The following is a 25,410-nucleotide window of genomic DNA, read 5'->3' on the forward strand; positions in this document are numbered from 1 at the left end:
CTTGGCAGTCCAGTCAATCTCATGTAAGCACTATTTTATTCTCAGGGGGTCATTGGTAGCTGGAGTAGATGGTAAGGTCCCTCCCTACCATGTTCTCTATGGTCCAATCTACTCCACTCAAATCTACCCACTCTGCTCCAATCTAACCGACTCCACTCCATTCCACTGCATCTCCAATCTACCCCAATGCACCCCACTCCAATCCTGCCAACTGATGAATACCCCAGAGTAGATTTGATGCTCAAACATGGGTCCACCTCTTGATCGTCACAATTCTGTTAGTGTTACAACACAACATTTTTATCTGATCAAGCGAAAGAAGGAAGGAAAGGGAACAGCAGGGAAGGAGACCTAAAAAGAGAAATGCACACAATAGTCACCTTGATAACAACCAAATAAAGAAAAAAAACCTGTAGGCTGCCCCTAATAACTGTAAAGCAAAATACGAATGCTTAGAGACACACACTTCTTTTGTTGATCAAAGATAGGAGTCTTAGAACTGCCTGATCCTATAAAACATGATAATGCAAATAGCACATCAACATTAACCCTAAAAGATTCCTGCTAAATTGTGTTATAGCTGTCAGTTAGACCTCAAGGTACCTACCATATGTATCTATTGCCCAGCGTCACAAGGAAAGAGGAAGAATCCTCGTATTAAGTACTCCTGTTTATGGTAAAATAGAAAACACATAACACATAGGTTAACTCCACATAAGCCTGGTATTCTCTTACAACTCAAAGAATATTCCGGAATTAAATATGAGGAATACTTTGTAATGAACCAAGGAGGAATATGAAAGCGAAGTCAAAAGAAAGGCTGGTTCTCCAGGTTCCAATTCGCGAAATACCACACCAAAGAAAGATAAACCTGCAGGGTTGTTCCCACCCGTATAGTAGTTAATGGTGGAAAAAATCAAGCAATGAAAGAATCCGTACTCCTTGATTTATGAACTGCTAAAAAATGAAATAACCAGACTCAGCCGAGTCTAATATGATAAAGGCGCCCTCTCCTCGAGGTTTGAAGTACCAACCTCCAACGTTATCTTTTACAGAGCACTTGATATTACAGTGTTGCTACCCAAGAAGCAAGTGGCACAGAACAGTGTACTTAAGGAAGCCAGAAAATCCTTCCTGAACACACAACACTGGAGTGCCCAAATACGGAGCAAAACAAGTGTGTATCCACACGCACGCGGAGTAGAAACTGAGCAAAATAACAGCTTGTATCCACACGCACGGAGAGTCAATACTTGACCCCCAACTGGAGCTCCGCAACTTCTGGAATGACACACGAGACCGGAACACGGACACGGCAGCCCCACTACCACCAGGAACGACAATAATCTGCCTCAAGTCTTCCGAGTGGCAGTCTTTTAATGTTTCCTGCTGGAAAAGCCTCCCAGAATTCCTTGCGGTTGCGAACAGGAAGTAGCTATTAGGAATCATGGGAAATGAAGTTTGCAACCTCCAGCACAAACTAACTGACTCAATTTGGGAATACAAAGCAGGACAGTGTTCAACACGTGGAAAATAAATCGTGACAAATCTACTCGACTCCACTCCAGTCTACCCCACTCCACTCTATCCCAATCCAATTTTCCCCACACCATTCCAATTTATCCCAATCAACTCCAGACTCCACTGCAGTCTATCCAATTCTTCTCTACTCTAATCTACCCCACTCCACTTCAATCTACCCCACTCCACCACAATCTACCCCACTCCACCACAATCTACCTCATTCCATTCCAATCTACTATTTTCCAATTCACCAAATCTACCTACTTCACTCCAATCTACCCCCTACACTCTACCACACTCCACTCTACCCCAGTCTATCCCACTCCACGCCTCCCCAGTACACCCACTCCACCCCCTCCCAGTCTAGACCACGCCAACCCACCCAATATACCCCACCCCAAATCTATGCCTCTTCAGTCTACCTCTAGCTACTCCACTCTACCCCAATTTACCTCACTCCAACCACTCCACTGCAATCTAACCCACACCACTCTACCCCACCCCACCCCAGTCCAACCCACTTTACCCCAATCTACCCACTCCAATCTTCCCTCTTCAATCTACCCTACCCCAATCTTCCCCACTCCATTAAATTTACCCTACGCAAATCCACTCCAATATACCACACTCTCTGCACCATAACCAATAACTTGGTACTCAATCTGTCTACAACTACCTTGTCGGAAACACACAATCAAATCCTAAACAGAGGGCTGTCCTTCTGTCCAACTGCCCAATGGGATCTAGTAAAAACCAAAATAGACCTCTTCAAATTCACTAGGAGACTGAAACTACATTCCTTCTTCCAGGAAAATCCGAGGAGACGGACGACGACCAATTGCAATAACCAAACTAGTGACCTGTCTGCACAAGACTTGGAAAACAGTAATCTCCTACTTCACTTGTCCTCTGATGAAACACCGGATGACCTGGAATCACTAACTACAACTGCAGATGAACTAGGCATTGACATCTTCCATACCAAACCGAATCCCTTGAAGAAGAAGACAAGATTCACCCGTCATTACCACCTGGCAACTCGATTGATATGCTTTTTTCCAAAGTGACTGAAGATCTAAACAAGGAATTTGACAGGTACAAAGCCAAGCAAAAATATATCCCAAAAAACATTACCGCCAAAGAAAGACTTGCACTGACCGAAATACGACAAAACAAAGAACTGACAATAAAGGAAGCGGACAAAGGGGGAAACGTTGTTATTTTAAATACTTCAGATTACCTCTTGGAAGCACAAAGACAATTGGATGATAACACATGTTACCAGGTTTTGGAAAACAATCCCACGCAACAAATCCAAGAAAGACTATCTGCATTACTTGACCTATGGCATGAAAAAGGCCTCCTCAGCATTGAAGAAAAGAATCTCTTATACATCAAAAACCCAGTTGTACCAACTCTGTACCTATTACCTAAGGTGCATAAACCAGGGCGAATACCAAAAGGAAGACCCATAATTGCTGGCATTGATTCTGTCTGCTCAAATTTAGGAGCCTTCATTGATGCAGAGCTGCAGCCTCTAATTAAATCCCTTCCGTCCTTCATTAGGGACACAAAGGATGTACTTCAAAAACTAGGAAATATAGCATGACAAGAAGACTTTTTCTTAATTGCAATTGACATCACCAGTCTATATACCTCAATTAAACACACAGATGGTATAGCTGGTACTAGAAAATACTTGCAAACTCGCTCAGTTCACCTAACGGCACGCAACAGAATGATCCTTGACTTTCTAGAGTTCTGCCTATTTAACAATTACTTCCTCTTCAATGGGAAATATTACTTACAACTGCGGGGGACCACAATGGGGGCAAAATTTGCACCCCCATATGCCTGTCTCCTGATGGGAGTGGTGGAACAACATTGGCTCTGGCAAGAAAGACCGGAAGATGTGACAGACAACATAATAATGTGGGGTCGTTACATAGACGATATTTTAATGATTTGGCAAGGAACCGAGAACAAACTCAAATCATTCATCAAGTCTATGTCACCGAACCAATGGGGTATTGAAATCACACATAACATCTCGAAAACAGAAATTGAATTCTTGGACCATTCTATTTACATCTCAGAGAATCAGCTACACACCAAAATTTACAGAAAGCCGAGCTCTGCAAACTCTATCTTGCATGCCACCAGCAGCCACCCTGCCCACACTATTACAAACATTCCAGGAGGGGAATATAGACGAGCACGCATGAACTGTAGCTCTGTGGAAGAGTATGAAACGCATTCAGCCAACATAACCCAACGCCTGAGACAAAGAGGTTACAAGGAACAACCACTAACTAAAGCACTTACCAAATTCAAAACATCTGATAGACAGAGTTTACTACACAACAACCAACTACAAGAGAAGAAACAAACGATTCGTTTTACCACTGAATACAATAGCGGTCAACAACATATTCGTAAGACCCTGCAAAAACACTGGCACCAGTTGAAAGATAACCCAACCCTGTCCGATACAATACAAGACAAACCCCAGATGGGTTTCTTGCGAAGCAGGAAGCATAGAGATATTCTCTGTCCATCTTTTCTAGATATTAAACCAAAACCAAGAGCATTTCCACCTCAGACCATTGGTTTTTACACTTGCACGAACTGTTCAATCTGTAAATTGGGCAAATCAAGAACCAAAGAGGTCCTAATCAATGGCCACAAATATAAGATCAAAGATCTCATCAACTGTGAAAGTACCTATGTTATTTATCTAATAACATGCCCTTGTGGACAACATTACATTGGTAGCTCTAAAAGACCCCTGAAAGTTCGAATACAGGAACACTATCGGAATATCCATGGAATAGACACTAGACAGTCCCTTGTAGATCACTTCCTACAACATCATAAGAACAACTTGAGCTTCACATTTGTTGGCCTAAAAAGACTAAAAATCCCTAAACGAGGAGGAGATTTGGACCAAATGCTTCGTCGAGAAGAGCTCATTAATCATAGGAATGGAAACTGTAACAAATGGGCTTAACCAGGAATATGAGTGGCATCACTGGCTGTAACCGATCTCACTTTCCCCTCTGTGAGATGATGCAACAATACCATGGACATAGTCGCAGGTCTACAACAGTTGAGTGACATCATAGACTATAACCCTTTTCACTCTCCCCACTGTGAGATAATGAAACAATGCCATGGACAAAGTTGTATGTTCATAACAGTTGAAATGAACAACTACATTAGGGCTTGTATAAATGTGTACTCTCTCTAGATAGAACTACTATGTTCGATCATTTTCCTGATAAAACCTATTCAGCTTTTTTGTGGAAATGCTGAGACCCAACGTATCAATACAAACTAATGTGAGATCGAGGATGTTAGAAAGCGAAATTGGTTTATATCACTCCTAAGCAATGACCATTAGATGAAGACCTAGCCTGATGAAATCTTAGGTGCCCAAAAAATAAGTGTCCACATCCCTGCCTCTGTATGTCCTGAGGTCAAGAATTCCTGTTATTTGACAGATGTTGCTAATGTAATTCATAATTATAGGCTTACATTTCCTAAAAATAACTAATCACTATTCATCACTCCTTGCATAAACTTTGATAAGAGAACAAGACACAAACGGGTGAACATATGATACTCGCTTATACTGCATAAGTCGTCAAAGGTTGACATCCTGCCAAGCAGGTTTCTACACCACTCATAAATGGCGCCCGGGCTACCGAGCTGCGTGAGATACCCTCTGGGAAAAAAATCCCGTAATTAAAAACCCTTTTTCCCTTTTGCTCGAACTCAACTTCTTTATAAATTTAAATTAGCACAGTTCTTTTTTCGCCCGCTATTTTACTCCTTCAATTACAATAGTAAATACAAATCCTAAACGTAGAATAACTAATGGTTAAACCGCTCTTTCGGTTACCACTTCCGGGTCGGATCCTTTAACTACCGGGTTCCCGCGGCTGTGGGAACCGCTGGGATTCAACCCAAGAACAACCATGTCGGAAGGATATTAGGAGCAGGGGCATCAGCCTAATAAGTAAGTTTCCTGCGTACACCGTTTAAATTGGTTTGTGTAACTCCCGTAATCACGGATGTATGCCATCCCCCTTTTTCTGGGACGGAAGCCTCAAAAGTACCCCATATTCCAACCTAACGCCGATCCATTTTGCGTGTGTAACCTTTTCAAACTACAGCTACATGCCGCCCCTCTTTTCCCCGTGACGCCAGCTCTTTAAATCGCTCGCGTTTCCTGCCCATTTTCGCTTAATTTAAACACTACGAGCTGCACCGTTACCCGTCAACCATCGACTATCCTTACAAACAGACGCACTTACCTGGGCAACACTGCCTTTTTAAAATAATCCTAATATTTGTACAGAAATGTGGCGCAGCACCAACCACATGTCTTTTTGACTATGCCAAAATAATAGTAAGCTAACAAATTTAGTAATACCTGTACCGCCATGTAAATAATGCCCGTTCTTGATAAATCACCAAATACAGGAATTACTTTCCTTTCTTTACAACAATGCTAAAAAAATGTAATAAATATGTGCAGCTAGGCTACTATTTTAAATCATGTGTCTTTTGAATATAGGAACCAAGTAAACCTTTTTCAACAGAGGCTACTCTTGACTATGTTACATGCACGTTCAAACTTAATGTTGGTTACTAGGACTGCCACCAGCTCGAACTATTGACCAATATATGATCTCTTTGATGGCAGTCCTCGTGATGCAGGCACAATAGCCAGGTCTAACTTTATTGAACAAAAGGTACTACCCCAAATGGGTTAGATAAACTTTGAGAAAATGATTTAAAGTAACTATACCAACTAAAATCGCAACAACTTAATACAAAGTTTGTAAGAAAGTGTGAACCCTCCTATTCATTTCTGTATTTTTGTATTGTAGATAGATGCTTTTAAAATTTTGTAAGCCTGTTTGTATTTCTCACAATGTTTTATCTGACATGCGATGCGGAAGACCGATTACCAAAACAATTGTATTTACGAACTCTTCTACTTGAATTGACAGAAACATGTTTTATTTCTGAAGAATTATATTTTCGTATTTGGGACACTGTAATTATATGGAAACCACAACGATTTACGTCATAAAGCTAAACTAGGTATTATTATTGTATTCCATTTACCACACTGTGACCTTTCTCTATCCATTCACCACTCTCTGTTCTGGTACTTTGGGACTTTTTCTGGGTTGCAAAATGCAAACTGAATATTGAGACACCTTTCTTAACGCTAACTAGATCTTGCCGTTCTTCTAAAAAACACTAGTATCGCTTCTTTCTGAATTCTTTTCTGCGCGGTTCTGGTACAACCTAAATCACTGCAATTGACTTAAGATTCACCACTCTTTTTGGACATGTAGATAAGGCCTTTTGCGCTATGACACCACAAAATCACCCTAATCACTTTCTCACACTAGGTGTTTTCTCTGTTCCTCTTGGGGTCAACTGCTCTCATACCACACAATTAAAATATTCTCTCTTATCCTCTTCAACAGCCTTGAGAAAGCCCCGGCGCAAATCGCCAAGAGGGGGCGAAACACGTGTTGGCTGTCCTTGTCCTATGAACAAAAATAAAGACACTTCACTGCAACTAAAATGTCTCTGTCCTTCATACCACGACCTGGAAAGATTGGATATTAATCCTGAAAAATTGATGTGATTTTCTGTGGAGAACACACTTACCACTTTTCAAAACCCTTTCCCAATCTATCTTACTCCAATCACAACTCCCCTCCAATCTATCCAACTCTACTCCATCCCAGTCTACCCCACTCCAGTCTACCCACTTCACCCAATCTACCCCATTCCATTCTAATCTACCCCACTCCATTTCACCCCAATCTACCACATGCCACCTAAATCTACCCTACTACAGTCCAACTGAACCCCATTCCACCCCACCCCGCCCACCCAAACTACCCTTCTCCAATCTATCCCATTCAATCCACCCACTCCAATCTACCCTACTCCAGTTAACCCCACTCTAGACCATTCTACCCCACAGCCCTCCAGTCTACTCCACTTTTCTCTACCCCACCCATACCAAATCTACCCCTTCAATCTACTCCACTCATGCCAATTTACCCCACACCACTCTATCCACCTCCACTTCAATCTACTCCGCACCTCTCCCATTCAACCCGTCCCTATCTTTTTCCTTCCTATCTACCCCACTCCACTCCAATCTACTGAACTTAACTCTCGTCTGCTGTACCATAATCCACCCAATCTACTCCACTCCAATCCCCACTTCATTCTACCTCACTCCACCCTAATCTACCCCACTCTACTCCAATCTTCCCTCCTCCACTCCAATTTACCCCAATACACTGCACTCAACTCTTCCCCCAATCTACCCCACTTCAATCTACTCAATATATACCACTCCACTTCATCCCGATCTTTCCCACCCCAATCTACCCCATGCCACTCTAATCTACCCCACTTCACCCCATTCTACTCCAATTTACCACAGTCTACCCCATTTCCGTCTGCCCCACTCCAGTCTACACCACTCTACTCCCCTCCAAACTACTCCACTGCAATCTACCCCACTCTATTCCAGTCTACCACACTCTACCCAGTCTATCCCACTCCACAGCACTCCAGTCTACCCCACTCCATCCAAATCTACCCCACAACAATCCAGTCTACTCCACTTTCCTAATCTACCCCACTCCACTCCATTCTAAACTACTCCACCGCTGTCTACCCAATTCAATCTACTGCACCCCAATCTTCCCAACTCCCCCACTCCAATCAACCCCACTCCAGTACACCCCAATCGACCCCACTCCGTTCTACCCCACTCTATCCTACTCTTTGCCAATCTACCCCCATTCCACCCGCCCTAGTCTACCCCGCACTAATCTCCCCACCTTACTCCATGTCACTAACTTTTAGCCATGTGGAACAGCAGCCATTCTGGTGTGCATAATGGCTAAAACACATTTCCAAAGCCAAAAGTTCTTGCAAGGCCAATAGGCTGCGTAAATGCTTGTTAAAGAAGTCGTCGTCCCAACGCAAACAGGTAGTGCTTTGACTATGCAGAGACCCAAGACCTTGCATTGAGGACAATTGCAGACAGGATTATGTAAAATGTTCTACCGAAAAAGCTAACACCTTCTTCATATGCGTTATCTAGACTCCAGTTGTCAGTGACATTTATAAGTGTAATTTGGGATAAACTGGCTCTTAAACAGGATGATAAGAGGCTGCTTTAGCGGATTGCATCTATGGAAGAATAATGTCGTCAGGGAGCTTGTAACCAGGCTGAATCAATAAAAAAGAGAGCTTAACAATAAATACCTTAAAGGTCATTTAAGGGTAATTTCTTCCATATTGTTCTGTATCACACGGGGGTAGATATTGGACAATTTCTATTATCTTTTAAAGCTGTAGCTTGCATCAAAATTACATGGGCATATTGCCCAGTTGAATCAGTGGAGTCAGCAACAACAAATGTGACCATTTTTGAAATAGAGAACTGCACAGAAAGGATGACCTGTTTATATGGTCATTAAATCTGTCCTCCAAAGGCGGCAGAAAATTAGAGGCCAATCGAGCAACAACATTGGTAAAAAATGTGTGTTCCAAATGTAATGCAAGTTTAAACCTAATGGTATCTTGGTTATTGCAACATGCATAAGTCATCCCTGTGTGTCTTGAGATCAATTAACCTAAGCATGGAGTGTCCTTGTGTGGCCTTCACAATGCCAGATTTCTCCATATACTCAGACCCAGCCCTGTGGGTGAGGGATAGTTGAGAAGATGAGAATCTCATTTGCATTAAATAATAGGACCCTCGAGGTGGGTGTTCTGGGATGGATCTTATCCCAGAAAAGGGAGTCAAAATGGGCAATTTAATACAATCACCACATGCAAAACATAATACCATCTTTTTTTTAAGATTACTTGGTGCATAGCATTCAGATTGGTAGATTGTGAAGCATAGTTTCTATCTAATTTCCACAGGACTGATGAAACGTTCTTATTTCTTAGGCCTGGTCCACCCTGTGCTACTAATCTTGTTTATGAATCCTCCCTGGTGAAATATGGACATCCAGACTCTTTTTGAGAGCCCCACGGTCAGACAATTCTCTGTTGTATGTTAAAGTGGTAGCGGCCTTAACTATACAATTCTCTTTCTGATCCACACTCTGAAGTCATTTCTCATATTCCCCACAACTTCCTGATTTGTCTTGCACTGGCGGGCGGTGACCCACAATAGTGGAGTGACGTTGAGACCAATAGTCAAAACCAGTGATAGGCATTGTAATAAACCACAATGTCTTTAGGCTGAAATGCCAAAGCTCTCAATCATGGCTCGTTAACAGATTGTTGTTCATGACCGGCTGTGACTGAGAGCTCTGGAGTTGAGGCTCAAGGCAATGCAAGTTTCCCACAGTGCCTGTCAGTGGGCCAAAAAGATAATACAAAAATTCAAAATGCACTTACCCATGCTTCCTCATCCTCTGTGTTTTCTTCTTGAATGTCGTCAGGACAACTGCACTTCATGCATCCTCAGCCAATTTCTCTCTCTAAATCCGGACGCTGCTCTAATGCGGCAGATGAGCAGCATGAGAGCAGCGCCAGGATTGGCTGGAGTGGGCTGCCTCGATGCTCCAGCAGGCACTGGGCACCTGTGCCTGCTTTCCACCCAGCTGTCTAAGACAGCTAGGTGGAAAGGTTTAAAATGCGAATGTCAGGCTGATCGTCGTAAGAAACCTGGCCACTGTGACATGCGCACTTTAAACTGGAGTGAGCACCAGTCCTCCACTGCTGCCATTCAGCAGCAATGGCAGCCTTTAAACACTACTCGGGTTGGGAGCAGTGAAAAATAAAATGGCAATTCATTTTATTACCAATTTGTTTTTCACCTTTACTGTCCTGGCAGCAGGGAGGCGGCGTTCCTCTGCCCTAATGGGTGGGCCGCCCCTGTTCTCTTTATTAAAACGTGACACTGTCACCATGTCATTTTGACGGCATTAACGTTTACAATTTGGCCACATTTGATTGCTCTTAATCCATTTTAAATCGGAATATTGTCATGTCTTAATTTTTTGACAAGTCATTTATTAGATCATTGTTACTCGCTGCGAATGATAGTAAGCCGCCCTGAGGCAGGTGGTCAGTCATGTCATCACACTCTATTAACCTATCAAGCTCTATTGTGGTATAAGTAGAAGTAATGATCGAGGACGTGGAGGTACAATACATGATTTATGGTTGTAACTTGCCCTTAGTAAGTGATTTGTGATGAGGTTATTTTTCACATGAAATGTTTTGCATTTTTATCGACATTACCATATGTACACGTAAATGTAATAGCTGTGTATTATTCACACAAACAATATATCCTGAGCTCATTTTCCCATTAATCAAAGTCCTCAAAAACTAGATGATCTTCCAAATCTTCTTTTTATTTCACAGCACTTCTTCAAAGCAAAGGTCTAGCCGCCAACACGTGTTTCGTCCTGTGTGATATAAGCCACAGACTTCCTCAGGACTAGAAATTAAAATACATAGGAATCATATTACAACTCAACGAACATGAAACTAATATGTATTACAACTATAATACCACATACATTATTTACAATATCTACGGGACAGTGATGAAAAAGACCAGGCAAAGTGCTCATGAAATCAGATAGTTACCACGAAGGAAACGCTATTAGTACTAAAAGCGTCTCACTCTTCTCATAAGGTGCCTAGACATACATATAAAGAAAAGCCAATAACCACACCGAGGTCTGAATTTGTGACAAGATAACCAATAAAATAAAGAAGAAAAATGCAAAATTAGAAATCAATATGATCAACGAAAAATATCTATAAGGAACCATCGGCAAACGCAAAAGTAGAGAAATAAGAAAGTGTGAAATTGAGCGAAGTCTAAAACTTCTATCAGTTAATCATGGGCAGTTAGGGCGTGGTCTCTTTGTGGGAGAACTGATTTGCTTCACTTTTCCATTTTGAGACAACTATACTAATTTGTCCTCATTTAAATGAATTACATTTATTTGAACTTCATGACTACTAATGTATTCATGTATTGATGGACTCTAATCTGATGATTTGGGATTTGTAAAACCTATTAATTTTTAATAAACCTTCATGGCTTAAAACGTAACCACCCTCTGTCTTCCTTTTGGAGCCTAACGTGCTTCACATCCTTAAAATGTATTTATTTGTCGACTAGCCTCAGATGTGGATTTCGATTAATCTGATGGCGCTTTATGGGCCCTGAATTTGCACAAAAAAAGCACTAGAACATTTGCAACATACAACTTCTGGGTAGGGTGAGGCAAACTAGCCTCGAATGCTTTGATTTTATCCTGCACGGTTCACATTTGCAAATAAGGTGCTCTGTTTCATGGACCCTTTATTGTACTCGTCTATATGAAATGCTTCAGTCATTCTGTGAAATTTAACACAGTGTACCACTTGAAATATGTTTTGGAAAAAAATTACCCAAGATTAAGAGCAAAGTTTTTTCAGATAAGGATACTTCCTGTAAAGGGGCAGACATGCAATTTACTTTTCAACGTAGTCACTCCTTGAATTACATAGTTTGGGGGGGTCTGATGTTTGGGTGCACACCTGTGTGCCTGCTTGTGCATGATTGCGTCTGAGTGAGGTTTGTGTATATCTTTTTCACATCTGCAGTGCACGCATTAATCATAAAAATCACTGAGTTAGTGCACGTTTAGCTGACAGCAGATCTTGGAAACACGAAGAGACAACGACTGCCCTGTGTTTACAAGGTCTGGGGCCATATTATGATTCCATACCTTGCGCTGCGCCACTTTGCGCTGCGCCACTTTGCGCTCCACCAATGGAGAAGTAGTCTCTGTATGTACCTTTTTTTCCCTCTGTAGCGCACATGTTATCTCAAAACATCTTTGAGTGCATTTACTGATGTCATGAGCGCTCATAGACGCGAAGAAACAATTACTGCCCTGTGTTCCATGCACTAACTTTTAGATATTTATTAAATGTAATGTGTGTGCTGAAAGAAGGAATAAGACACATATTGACCCCCTTCTATGTTGGTGCAGCAAAGGAGACGGGATATTGATAACGGCCCTGCTGTGTGCAGATTGCCCTAACTGGGAGATTGCTTGTGCTATTGTATGCACTGAGGTCACAAACCCCTTCTGTGTGAGTGCAGGACACAGGATCATGATAGATGCCCAGTTCTAAACACTGAGGGCCCGAATTACAAAGGGCCTGCGCACTGGTGGCGTTGGTTCCGCAGTGGCGGCGGGATCTCCGTACTGCAGTTACCCATCGCTGGGCCACCGGCACCAGTGCGAAGGTCCTCTGTGAATCGGTCCCAGACAGTGCCGGATTACCAAATGGGCAAAGTAGGCACTGACCTACGGACCCCACTCCTTTTAGGGCCCCGCGACAACGGATCAAAATAATATTGATTTGATCTTGAAAGAAAATTACAATCAAGCTTTCTCAAATATTGATTCCAAAAGACAGAAATAAAGGACAACTTTACATTAAAGTCTCTACAGAAAAAATACTGTATTAATGTAATGTACTCCTTAACAACTTAAAGTACATAAACCAGAGACATCAGATTCACATAGCAGGCTGTCTCTTAAAAGCTCAACTTCTGGCAGTTGTTAGTTTGTAAAAAATCTGGTGCATTGGGTATTAGGAGATCATTTGGGAGGGGGAGGGCAGAAATTTCGAATTCCTGGGGGATTAATCCGGCACTGGTCCTAGAGCACCTAACACCGGATTGAACCCGCAGAGCCTCAGAGCGAGCTCCTGTCTGTTCCCTTTTTGTTCTAAATGTAGCAGGAGCCCGGGTGCCACGCGGGATTATTGTTATCCCGGCAATTTCTGTGCCAGTCAGCGTCACTGTCCCAAGATCCGCTGCTCTTAATTGCATCAAATCCTGCATAACGAGCAGCGCGGGGCATTAATGCCTTCAAATTGAGTTTTTCACGGATGGGGGACAGTCCCTACCACAGAGGAAGTTGGTTTTAATTGCTCTGAGCTTTTCGTTATTTCAGGTCTCAGCTGCAAAATCAATTTCATTCGTTTAAGGTATGTTTGTAAAGCTAAACGCCACGCGAAATATTAGAAACATCCAGAAAAGGAGGGCATTTTTGGTGAAGTTCCTGTCTTATTTGAGGCTGGTCATTCTTTCGGTACTCATCGATGTTGTGGATTTAATTTTGGCCCACATTAGCCAGATCATTCTACGTTCAAGAAGTGCCGGGTTCAGGTTGGGTCAAGCTTCTTTGGGCCAGAGGCCCACCGGCCCACATAGGCTTATTTGGACACAGTACCACAGGAAATTCAGACTTGGGACCAGAATAAAGAGACGCCCCACTGCCTGGCAGTTTAGTTTTCGTGCCAGTGCAGATTTGCACCATTATAAGCAAAGTTGGCCTTTCCTGAGATAGCCTAGGCGAAACCAAACTTGGCGCCCCTCTTACTCATTCGCTTTAATTGCCGGTGTGTCAAAAATTTGGGAGATGAAGGTGAGAGTGGAAAGAGTTGAAAGCAATACAGGCTAAAAAGCGGACATGGGTGCCGTCATCCTTCAGAAACAGTGGTCAAACACACATTTCTTTTGAGGCAGGTCATAGGACTCCAGCAAGCTCCTGCGCTTCTCGGGTGGTAGGCGCCCTCGGCCTAGGCCCAACATATAAATGCCAAATGCCGGCTCAGATTCTACACCCCACAGAGCTGGAGCAATAGTGACATTTACACCGCCTCACCAACGGAAAAAAAGAACACGCTCCACTGTTTGGCTGATGCACACATCCGTGTTTGGAGGGGTCCGAAGCGTTTCTAAGTCGAGTCATTCGCATGATCAACAACCACAACAGACACGTAGGGTGGAACCTGGATTGGTGGCATTTGCACCCAACTCCCTTTTTATTAGCTCTGTCATCTGACATGGTTGAGTGATGGACGGATTCAGGTCTGTGAGTGACAGCCCTTCTGGACAGGGGGCTGGCCATTGGAAATGTCTTCATGGGCAGTACATGGTTGGTTAGTGGAATAACTGTCGACTTAGCTAATGAGGTGGAAAACATAACTCAAAGCTGAAGTAATAGATAGGAACTACTACTTCTACACCAACTTCCTACTGAGGCTTTGAGCAGATTTCTTCATCAGAATTTCAGCTACTGTGTTGGGGGAGACTGCAGTTTGTGAGACAGGAATTATATCAAATTGTTTTTTACTGTGTGGTTACTAAAACAAAGCACCTCATAGATACATACGCGGTGTTCCAAATTTGGATAGACCCAAATATAAAAATGTTTCTTTCTTTTGAGCGTAGACTGGGTTATTTATTGCTGGAAAGGTGAATCACCTAACTGTGGGGTGGTGGAGTCCTTTCCTGTGCCCATCCTTTTAGAATCCTATTTTTGACTAAACTGCTACCACCGACCTGACGTAAGCATTCTTATAAAAAAAGTAATGCCGTTAGGCTGCAATGTCATGATGGCCTGCTCGGCCCTGACATTCTGAGGTCCATTTCTGATTTTTATGTCTTGTTTTCCGGCTCGGCTGTCTGTCGCCCTTTTGGTACTACTTCCTGTGGGTCCGCCCACAGGAGTATGTCTCTCTCACTTCATGCTACTGGCTGCTTGTTGTTCCTCCTGCTATGTAGTGCATGTTTTGGAGTGAATTAGGGGTGATTTTACGTCTCAAAAGTAATCTTATTCTGCTGCTTGGGCTCTTCATTGTCTCCTGTACCCCAGTTGGCCATTTTTAATTACATATACACTTGCGGTTCTTTCAGCGGTGCAGTGTCGTGGCTTGATGGGATTGTCATTGGTCACAGTGCATCTGCCCTTGAAGCTCGAGTTTTATGAGTGTGGCAGCAACATCGTCTATCGGTTCCGTTTTCGGGTGAGAATTGGGATGATCTATTCTTGAATCATGAAAAGGGGATTGAGGGAAGCCAATCAAAGTCAAGGATATTTCAAAATTGTATACCTGTGGCACTGGCCAGACAGCTAAAATGTATCCACTATCCCTATGTTTGAGATGCACAAAGTTTAATTGAGATGTTTTTCTTTTGTGATGGGAATTGAAGAAGATTTAGCAATTCTGGGTGATTGGGACAGGGTAAAATCGGATTTGGGCTAAGGAGACCGTTTATCTGTACAAACTAGGCTGCTGCACAATAGCTCTACCTTACCTGAAATCACACCCCAACATCAAAGGTGGTTCTCAAAATCTATGGCAGCAGCAAAGATTGGAATCCTGGACTTAAGGTGAATATAGGTAAAGGTCCAAGGCAGCACTAACAGGCCACCTCGGGTGGCACTGGGGCAGCCGAGTGCAGAGGTACTTTTCAGCATCGGGTGCCCAATGTTATCCTATTGGGGTTCGTCCTATTGAAAAGAGGCTGCAGGCATGGACTGGGAAGCCTGTGGATCTGAACCACCACAGGGGCTCAGGTCTCCCGCCTATCAAGGTGCTAAAGGGTTATGGACAAAGGGGATCGGTTTCCTCTCCTGTGAGAGAAGCCAGATTTGCATACCAAATGCAGTGGGTTCTTTGAGCCCCTCTGCCTGGGAATGCTAATCCGCAGGTCATCCTGTGGGCAGGGGTGCAAATCACTGCTGCTTAAGCAGGCTTCGTTTATGGCCCCCAGAGAGCAAAGGCCCTTACCATTAAGGGTCAGCAACTCGTCTCTGGTGACAGGCTGGCGGGAACCTGTCAATCAGCACACCATTGGCTGGTAGGGTTTGCAAGGGCACCTCTAAGGTGCCCTCTAGGTACATGTATTGTCAAAACCCAGCACTGGAATCAGTGTGGGTCTAATAATACAAGATATTTGATACCAAACATCCCTATTTTCGGTGAAGCCATCATGTAGCTGGGGAACTCGTTTTCACCAGCTTCCCTGATCTCTCGAACTGGCAGTATTGGAATAGACCAGTACGGGGGCATATCTTCTCAGGCAGTTAGGCCCTCACATGTGGTATAGTGCACCCTGCCATAGGGCTGTAAGGCCAGCTGTAGAGGAAACTTATCTATACTGCATACAGTGTCTGCAGGCATGGCACACAGGGGAAAGCGGCCGTCCTGTGAGCGGAGGAAGAAGACGAGAACCGAGGATTAATCCCTGAGAAATTGAAACCTGACATACAATAAGATATTTTGAAAACAAAGTTAACTCTTTGAAGACTTGTATTAATGAATAGATGATACTGTAAATAGCCTTGAAAAAGCCCCGGCGCAAATCGCCACAGGGGGCGAAACACGTGTCGGCCGTTCATGTTTTAAACCCTATCTAATAAAAGTATTTTTTCTACATCACTTGGACTCCTGATTCTGATTAAAAGAGCAAGGATTCGGCCTAAGGATATTTACAACTCGATCAAACGCACTCATCACCCCCTTCAAAGGCACACAGGCTATGTGCCATGTTTTGTTTTCACTTTTGTCTGCACCAAGACACGCATCCTGCAGTGGCAGTTTGTATTCGGTGAGGGGTCCCTTAGGGTGGCACTATTTGTGCTGCTGCCTATGGGAACCCTCTTTCGTACCTCAGGCCCTAGGTACCAGGGGTACCATTTATTATAGACTTTCAGAGGGGACTTAAGGTGTCGCCAATTGAGACGACAATTACACAGTTGTGGGAAAGAGATCTGGCATTGGGGACCTGTCTAGCAGGAACCCTGTGCACTTACAGTCGAAATCACATCAAATACCAGGCAAAAAGTGGGGGGACCATGGCAAAAAGGGCACTTTTCTACATTCCCCAACAACTGAATGAGGTGCATGAACAGTGGGTTCTGGAGGGACGGAGACCTGTCTCTTTGCAGTGGTTCTCGAATTCCGCCAAACCCAACATAACCTCTGGCTGTCATTTTAATACTCTGCATGATTAGTACAAGGGTATAATTATTAAAGTGCATCATAGGATGAAGATAAGCACATTCAATAATGTTAATGTTATCAGTTACAGCAGGTGCATCAGAAGGAAGGCAGTGGGGCGGTATGCCCAATGCCCCACACTTTTCAGGGTTGCACTTGTGCTGCAAAATCTATAGTTTTTGGAGCAATCCTCCCTGTTTACTAATGATAAGGATGCTAACAGTGCTAAAGTGGAGTGGAGTGGCTCACTGGTTAGAGGCGGCAGACCCGAGAGCAGAGGACGGCCCGGGACCAGGGTTCAATTCCCGACGCGGCAGGGTCGTGGACCAGGGTCAGCGGACTCGATAATTCTCACCTCGGTGCCTACTCTAACCAGGGATCACACTCGGCAACTCTGGGCATTAGCTTGCCTCATCTCCACAACGGCCCCCCACATACACCGGGGATGCCTGGTTTCACCATGGAGATACCCAGTAGAGACCATCTCACAGGGAAAGCCAGGACGGGTTCCCCAGCGGTCTACTGCGCAGAGATACTCCTTCGGGAGTCGATTCTAGCGCGTTCGAAACTCACAATTAATTAATTAGCCACTGGATGGCACCAGATGCTGCAGCTGCCATGTTTTCTCTATCCCTTAGGGTTAATTTTTTAACATAGAAGTAGGTTATCGTGACATGTGAGCCAGGCTTGGCGTTTTTGACTTGGTCCCCACCTAAAAATACTTCTGACATGGTTAAGGTACAGATTATCATTAATGCACATGGTATAAAAAATGAAGAACATGAGCAGAATATTAAAAAAAAGGTACAGAGTCCTTGGTTTGGTATAATGATGGTGATGTAATAATTCAGGCACAGAGAAGTGTACTGCTCCATGTAAATACGGTATTTTCTACATTTATTAGAGTAATTTGCCTGACATAGAAAGCAAATAAATTACGATTCTTTTTTTATAATAGATACCCAGTGAAACTAATCAATTTCTCTTTGCAGAATCTTGCTTTGATAAGAAAGCTGCGAGGGTTGATCGGCTTCCCTTGAAGACGACGAAGAAGAATGGCGTCCATGCTCCTGAGCCGACAGCTTCAACAACATTCCAGATTGGCAGTGTCTGGTGAGCGATCTGTTCCTTGTTTCTTAATTGATTTTAAATGGATAATAATGACTTTTAAATTAATAGAAAAGAAATATATAATGTAAGACCAGTACTTAAGGATGGATCCAGTCAAAACTGGAATACGTTTTTATACTACATACTATAGATAACCATAAGCAGTAAAGTTTGAAAATTGGAAAAAACAAGAGAAAAAGAAAGTGAGAGAGAGGTAAAGCGAGAAAGAGACACACATTCGAAATATAGGGTGTAAAAATGAGCACATTCTTTCTTAGTTCTTCTGTAATGACTATGCACAACTCAACTTTATAAATGTATGCCAAAAACATAAATTTCTACCTTATTTCCAACCTTACATGATACCTTTTTAAAAATTCCAAATTTTGTAGATCGTAATTGAAAGTGAAATCTATAGTGTGTCGGCTTCCTTCCCATTTATTGGGATTCCTTTTAATTAAAATACATTGTTTATGTTCTTCTGATACATTTCCAGGATCACATATGCTTCCTAAGATAGCTAGGATATACCCTGTTATCTATTTTCCCAGAATAACTGCAGCTGTTTGAGACACCTCATTCAAACAGTCATGAGATGAAGTTAAGAGTGTTTAGAGTTTCTCCTTTAAACTTACATTTCAAATAATGATCTGGTTGTATCAGACCTGTACTTTCATTTTTATGGGGAAAAACGATTTACAGTTTGACCACCACCTACCCATCTTTCTAAGATCCGTCATTCACACTCCATCTATTTTATGCACCTGCTGGACCTGTGACCCCTTCGTGATTGCCTCTTGTTCATCTATCTTTTTTTAACCATTCATTATTTTCTATCATAGAGATTACTTTTGGCAAGGATTAATAAATGTAGTTGTAGAGGTAGTAATTAATGCTAACAGATTCTCTGACCAAGTTCTGCATAGCTCAACCTAGCTCGTAATATTTAAACAAATGAGTACAAAAGGAAACATGACAAATAGAGATTTTCCAAACACTAGGGGCCAGATGTATGAAGGCCCTGTTTTGTGAGTTCCTATTTGTGAATCTTTGCAATTCGCAATTTGTAAATCGCAAAACAGAATGCTGAAAGTGTGTTTAACGCTTTTAGCGATTCCTAGGGGACCCCTTCCCATTTGCAAATGGGTTACCACCTACTTAAAGTAGGTGTTAACCCACTTGTAAATGGGAAGGGGAGCCCTAGGAATCGCTAAAAGCATTAAACACACTTTCATGCATTCTGTTTTGCGATTTACAAACTGTTTTGTGACGGCATTCATGGTCACAAAACATTAATGCATACCGTTATGATTCGCTATTTGGGAGGGACACCCTAAACACGCCCCTTTCAAATAGTGAATCACAAACTCATTTTGCGATACGCTAACAAGTTACTGAATCACACAATTGGGTTTGCTGCATTGGAAATGCATTTATTGCGATCGCAAACGGCCGATTCTGCTAATCGACTCGTTTGCGAGGAGCAAAATGCATGATTCATCTGGCCCTCGATTACTAATTCCACAAAGAGCATTGCGAAGCAGTGCTAAAATGTATTTGAGAGGGGACTTCGATAAAAGACCCGTGGAAGGAGGAGAGAGACAAAGGAAGAGTGGTGCCATGCTACATTTCATATATAGAAGCATTAGCCTGATCGAAACAGAGACCAAGGAGAACATGGAGGACATGGGTTTAAGACCGCGAGGCTCATTGTGGTCAAGAGGATATAAAACTGAGGATTCACAATGAAGCAGGTAGATAAGGTCTATTTTGTTCTGGGGAAGTCGCAACGGCACTGACCTACTGACACACGGAGGGGAGAGAGGTCTGAATAAGGCTGACTCCAAAGTAGATAGAAAAGGCCAACTTGCACGACTACTGGGAAGACCAACATAAGCAAGCGGGTGGTGCAGGTGGGTGCCAACCAAAGAACCCAGCAAAATGTCTTTTTACTCATTTTGCAAGCTTATCTTTTAAATTTGTTCCCTTCAGTTAGGCCCCTTTCTCGTATGAAAGCGTTTACCCTATGCTGTAATGCATATTGATGCAAAGCTTTTCATGTAATACTCTTCTCTGTATGGCACTCAATTACCCCTTGGGTTTTGTATTTCATTTTTCAAAATAATATAATTTTGCCCAATATTCAGCAATGTTCTTGCATTTCAAGTATGTAAAAAATGCAGCAAAATCTATACTTAGACTATGTGCATTAACTAGTGCCAAACATTCTAACCATGCTCCCTCACATTCATTTGCTTAAAAGTTTCCCATATTTTATAAATTGAATCAACATTAATGTTAGTGTGTTTGGCAGTGAAGTCGTCAATGAACGTGCACACTTAAACTCTAAAAAAAAATACACTTCCATAATCAAATTGGGTATATATTTTGATTCATCTTTTGAAGATAGTTTTCTAGCATTCAGTCAATTTAAACAGATGCTCTTCTCATCGGCATAGTAATAATTTTCTAGCAGTCACGTGTGCTTTGCTCCAAGTCAAAGCCTTTTGAAGATTGTAAAATAAAGGCATATCATTTTGAAACTGTAACTGATATCAACATTATAGGTTATAACTAACTATGTCTCACATCCAATAGTTACACACTTGTCTTAAAACAATTCCCAAGTCAGTAATCCATCAACTAGGTCTATGGTTTGAATGCCTCAAATGCTTGTTTCTTTCTCTTACTTAATGGGTTCGATTCATAAAGCCAATAACAATCTTAAACCTATGTTCACAACCAAGAATGGCCCCAGTTATGCCTGACAACTACTTACAACAGGATATATGTCTGGCGTAAATTGTTTTAATACTGTATAACTGTGTATCACAACTGTGCAGGAGTAAAGTAATACACCTTACACGAGTATTGGAAGTGAGTGTTGTATGCATAACGAACCTTGAGAGTTTGCAAATGCCCACGTATGTGTTAGCTTGTCCCGTCCGACCCTGGAAATGATTGGAAATTTGCTCTAGCAAAGGACTGGAGTTGCTCCCTACCAAGGTGAGAACGGAAACCGAGCACCTCACTATTAGTGGGAGGAGTTGGAGGTTCTCTATTGGCACAATGTTTTCCAAGTTGGAGGGAAAAAAATCAAAAAATGCATTTGCCATGCGGGCTGCATTTTCCAATATGAAGTTATATCCTGAATTTAATTCTACATTTAGAAGACGTCAGATTTCATATAACCTCCCAATAGAGCCTCTTGTAATAGCACAGTTTTTCAGGCAAACTAATGTGAATGTTTTTGAATCCACAAAAGTTGTACATTTACACATATTAAAATCAGTTGATCTGATAAAGACGTCTAGCCGCAGATTCCTAAACTTAGAATATCCCCAGGCGTCAGACTGGTCCGGAAAATCTTGTGCAGCAGCACCTCTGCGTGCCGGGGGCCGGCGCCCTATGGCTCCGCCCTGACGTTGTCCATGTCCACGCTCCACGTCGGACCCATAGCCGGGCTCCATGCCCAAACCCACACCCAGCTCTAAGCCTGAGCCCACGTCTGGGCCAACGCATCATCCGACGCCAGTCGACGTCAAGGTAGCGTCCCTCGTGGAGGCCGTCGACATCCAGTCAACTCCTGCGCGGCGCCCACCGATGCCGCTGATGACGCATCCATCGCCGCCGGTGTCCATCCGTTCATCAACACTGGCGTCCATGCCTGGGGTTGACCTCCCTCCGGATTCCTCGTTTCTGTCTCCTCAGAGGGGTCGGGCGACTCCGGAATCTGCTACAGCCTTTTCGGAGGCTGCCGCTTCCCCTGGACGGGAGCCACTGGTGCAGGTCTCAAGTGTGGCATGGCCTTAGGGTCGTTCCCCAGCCCCGCTCTTTATGGCAATTGGGAGAATAAGTCTCCAACCGTCTCCTACAGACGGCCTCTTGTCCCCTCCTAGGGTGACTACTGAGCTAGGGGCCGCCTATGCGCGGACTATCCCAGGCAGCTGCTATCCTCGGCTTTCGGCCTCCTGTGGTACCCCTCATTCCCGATCCTTTAATGGATCTGCTTCATCTCGAGCCCATTACCGTGAAGCCCTTGCTACTCCTTGAGGGTGCTTTATTAGAAGCCCTGGGTGGCGCATGGGCACTGTCCTCTTCCGGAACCCCAGTTGATCGGGCCGTTGCTGGTAGGCACCGTCCCGCCCCGGGGGATCCACTTTGCCTGTCCCTCCACCCTACTGATCAGAGCCTGGTAATTGAGGCAGCTTTTGGGTTACAGGACTCGTCCACTTTGCCCTTGTTTCCTCCCACCCGGGAATCCAGGTGGCTGGATGCATGTGAAAGACAGCTTTTAGCTTATTCTAGCACTGCCATCCACGCTTTAAACACTATATGCGTGTTTGCCTGTGCATCCTCCGCACTCTGGGACTCTGTGGCTAACCTTCTTCCTTCCTTTCCGTAGGAATTGCTCTCAGAGCTTCTCCGTCTTGTCCTTCACGGCAAGGGGTTGGCACATTTTTCAATCCGCTTCTTCCTGGATACCACAGACTCTGTGGGCCGTGCTCTTGCACGGTCGGTAGCTTTACGCCGCCATGCCTGGATGCGTGACAGCCGATTCCCTGATAATATTCGGGAGAGCCTCCAAGACATGCTGTTTAATGGAATAGATCTTTTTGGGTCCCATGCGGACTCAGCGATTTCCAGGCTTCTGTCAGGGCTACCCTAATTCTGCTGCGTCACTGACTGACTTTCTTCTTGGTTGCGGATTTTTCTTACAGACCCTGTTTATCAGAGACAGGTTGGTGTCTCTGTATGGTCTTCATAGCCGTATGACTAATTGTTTTTGTTTTCAGTCCTCTGACTGTCTGTTTTGCCAAGAGGAACCCCCTTTCTTGCCAGGGGTTGACCCTTGCCCTATGTGGGGTATTAGTGGTGGCAGGTGTCTGCATCTGCCTTTGTTCGCTCCTGTGGACTTTTCAATATGGGTATACCTCTGGAATTCACATACCTTTTTACTGCGTCCCGCAGGGTTGCAGCACTCTGTTTTTTGTGGTGCTTCCACTCCTGGTCTAGCTCTATGCTGTGTAGTATCTAACTCGCATGGCCTGGCATCATGCTTTTTGTCACATAGTCCGTTCTTTGACGCAGCCCCTTCTGGGTTGTTCTCGCCGGTAAGGAGTTGCCGTGGGCCTCTCTGTTATACGATTGTATGGCCTTTTTGCTTATTCCCCAGCAGTTTTCTCCACATCCCAGCTGCTTCTGCACAGGGGTTTCTATGTTCTGCTGGCATAGTTAATGTGGCGGACTCGTGGAGCCGGTTCTCCTTGAACTCCGCTCTTCCTGACGTCTAGGACTCCTAAGTTGGTCCTGGGTACTCCCTTGTTAGGCTAGTCTTTTTTTCCAATTGTCCTGTGAGGGGACTACTCTCTTTTCTGACCGGAGGCAGACGCTGCTTATAACCTGGACTAGTTCCCCCTTCTGTATAACTGCGGGTACTTTTGAGTGTACCCTAGTCCCTGGGTTTGGCCGGGTTTCGGCATCCTCTTTAGGCTGTGTCTGTGCCATGATCTTCCTAATGGCTTGTGCGGACTTTCCTGCCTTGGTCTTGGCCCTGTCCTCTTACCTCACCAGCTCTTCTCTGACATTTGTGGCCCGTTGCCTTCTTGCTTTGTACACATCTCAGCTATTCCTGCTGTCTTACTTCCTGGTGCTCTTCAATTATGGTACTACAGCACCCTCTGCTCTAACACATGTCTGGCTGGCGAGGGTCTCAGAAGTACTCTTCCTCTGTGGTACATGCGGAAGTGGTACGTGTTCTCTCCACCATATCACTCATCAGTCTTTTGGGCACATAGGTTCAGTTCTACGTCTTGCGAGGTGCTGATCCCCCCCTTTGCACGCCAGTTTATTTACTGGTTTTGTTTTTGTTCCATATCGGCTCTTGCTGGGCAGGAATCAGTATCCCACTGCCTTCGTATGCTACAGGAGCAGGTTCAACAGTGTTTTAGGCTGTTTGAGTTGTTTAGCTGGGGCTAGCTCTGACTTCTTGTTGACACCTTGGATCCTGCGAGTCTTTCATGCCTTTTTGCTCATCTTCTTTCGAAGTTCGGCATTTTAGTGCTCAGGCACCAGCGTACTGGCTTGGTGTTTTCCTTCTCTCATCCCCTCTACATGTAGGGGTTTTCGTGTTATTCTGAATGGGCTGTGGTGCCCTAGCCTCCCCTCGATTCCCGCTCTCTTCAGAGCATAGGGGTCTGGTGTCATTTATGTCCCCACTGTGTATCGCCCTTTGGTTGGTGACACTCTTTTCGTCATGTTATTGACGGCTAGGTTCTCTCTGGACCTTAGTGGGGTACAGTCGCAGTCCCGCCTCCTCGGGGGGTATGGCTTTGGTATCTATTCTAAGTTAAGGAATCTGCGGCTAGACGTCTCTATATTCGGTAACGATGTATCTGATAGAGACATAGTTTAGCCGCAGATTCCTTAACGCCCGCCTGTCCTCCCCGTCCTGCGACAACCCTTTCAGGTTGGGCTTCTTGCCTTCTTCTCCCTTTGGGTGGCTTTATTTCTCTGCGGGGTGAAGTCTTCTCTTCACTTTGACTCACAAGGCTACAATCCGTTTTGTGGCTCTGCTCTACCCATCCTTGTGATTGGACGGTATGCTCATATGCCATGTGTCCTTTGCAACCCTTACCCTGGGTTGTCCAATGTGAGTCTAAATTCTTCTACCCCCCCCCCGTCCTTCCCTTCTATCTCCTTCAACCGCTTGAGGTCTCTTGCCTCCCCTGCACTCTAGCGGTTGCAGTCTCTGACAATGATGCATTCCATAGGTCCCTTATTCGGATCAAACGTCTCCTTTTGGGTGACGCCTTATGGTAGTTTTCCCTTACTCCTGGGTTCTGGACTGGTTGTCCTTCACTGTCATATGTTGTGGTTGCAGAC

General features: G+C 43.9%; 1 protein-coding gene across 4 annotated transcripts in view; it reads left to right on the forward strand.

Annotated features, from left to right (window-relative positions):
* Positions 1–25,410, forward strand: part of ABAT (4-aminobutyrate aminotransferase) — a 712,333-nt gene that overhangs the window by 294,812 nt on the left and 392,111 nt on the right. For 3 of the 4 annotated variants that reach the window (XM_086941270.1, XM_086941268.1, XM_086941266.1), the window contains exon 2: positions 18,408–18,528. In XM_086941270.1, coding sequence (XP_086797396.1) covers positions 18,471–18,528 — 58 coding nt within the window. In that variant the 5' untranslated portion in view covers positions 18,408–18,470. Of the gene's footprint in view, positions 1–18,373; positions 18,529–25,410 lie in introns of all 4 variants that reach the window. The other variant, XM_086941269.1, reaches the window with a different exon arrangement.

This window comes from Lissotriton vulgaris, chromosome 10, assembly GCF_964263255.1.
Source record: "Lissotriton vulgaris chromosome 10, aLisVul1.2, whole genome shotgun sequence".
Lineage (NCBI taxonomy): Eukaryota > Metazoa > Chordata > Amphibia > Caudata > Salamandridae > Lissotriton > Lissotriton vulgaris.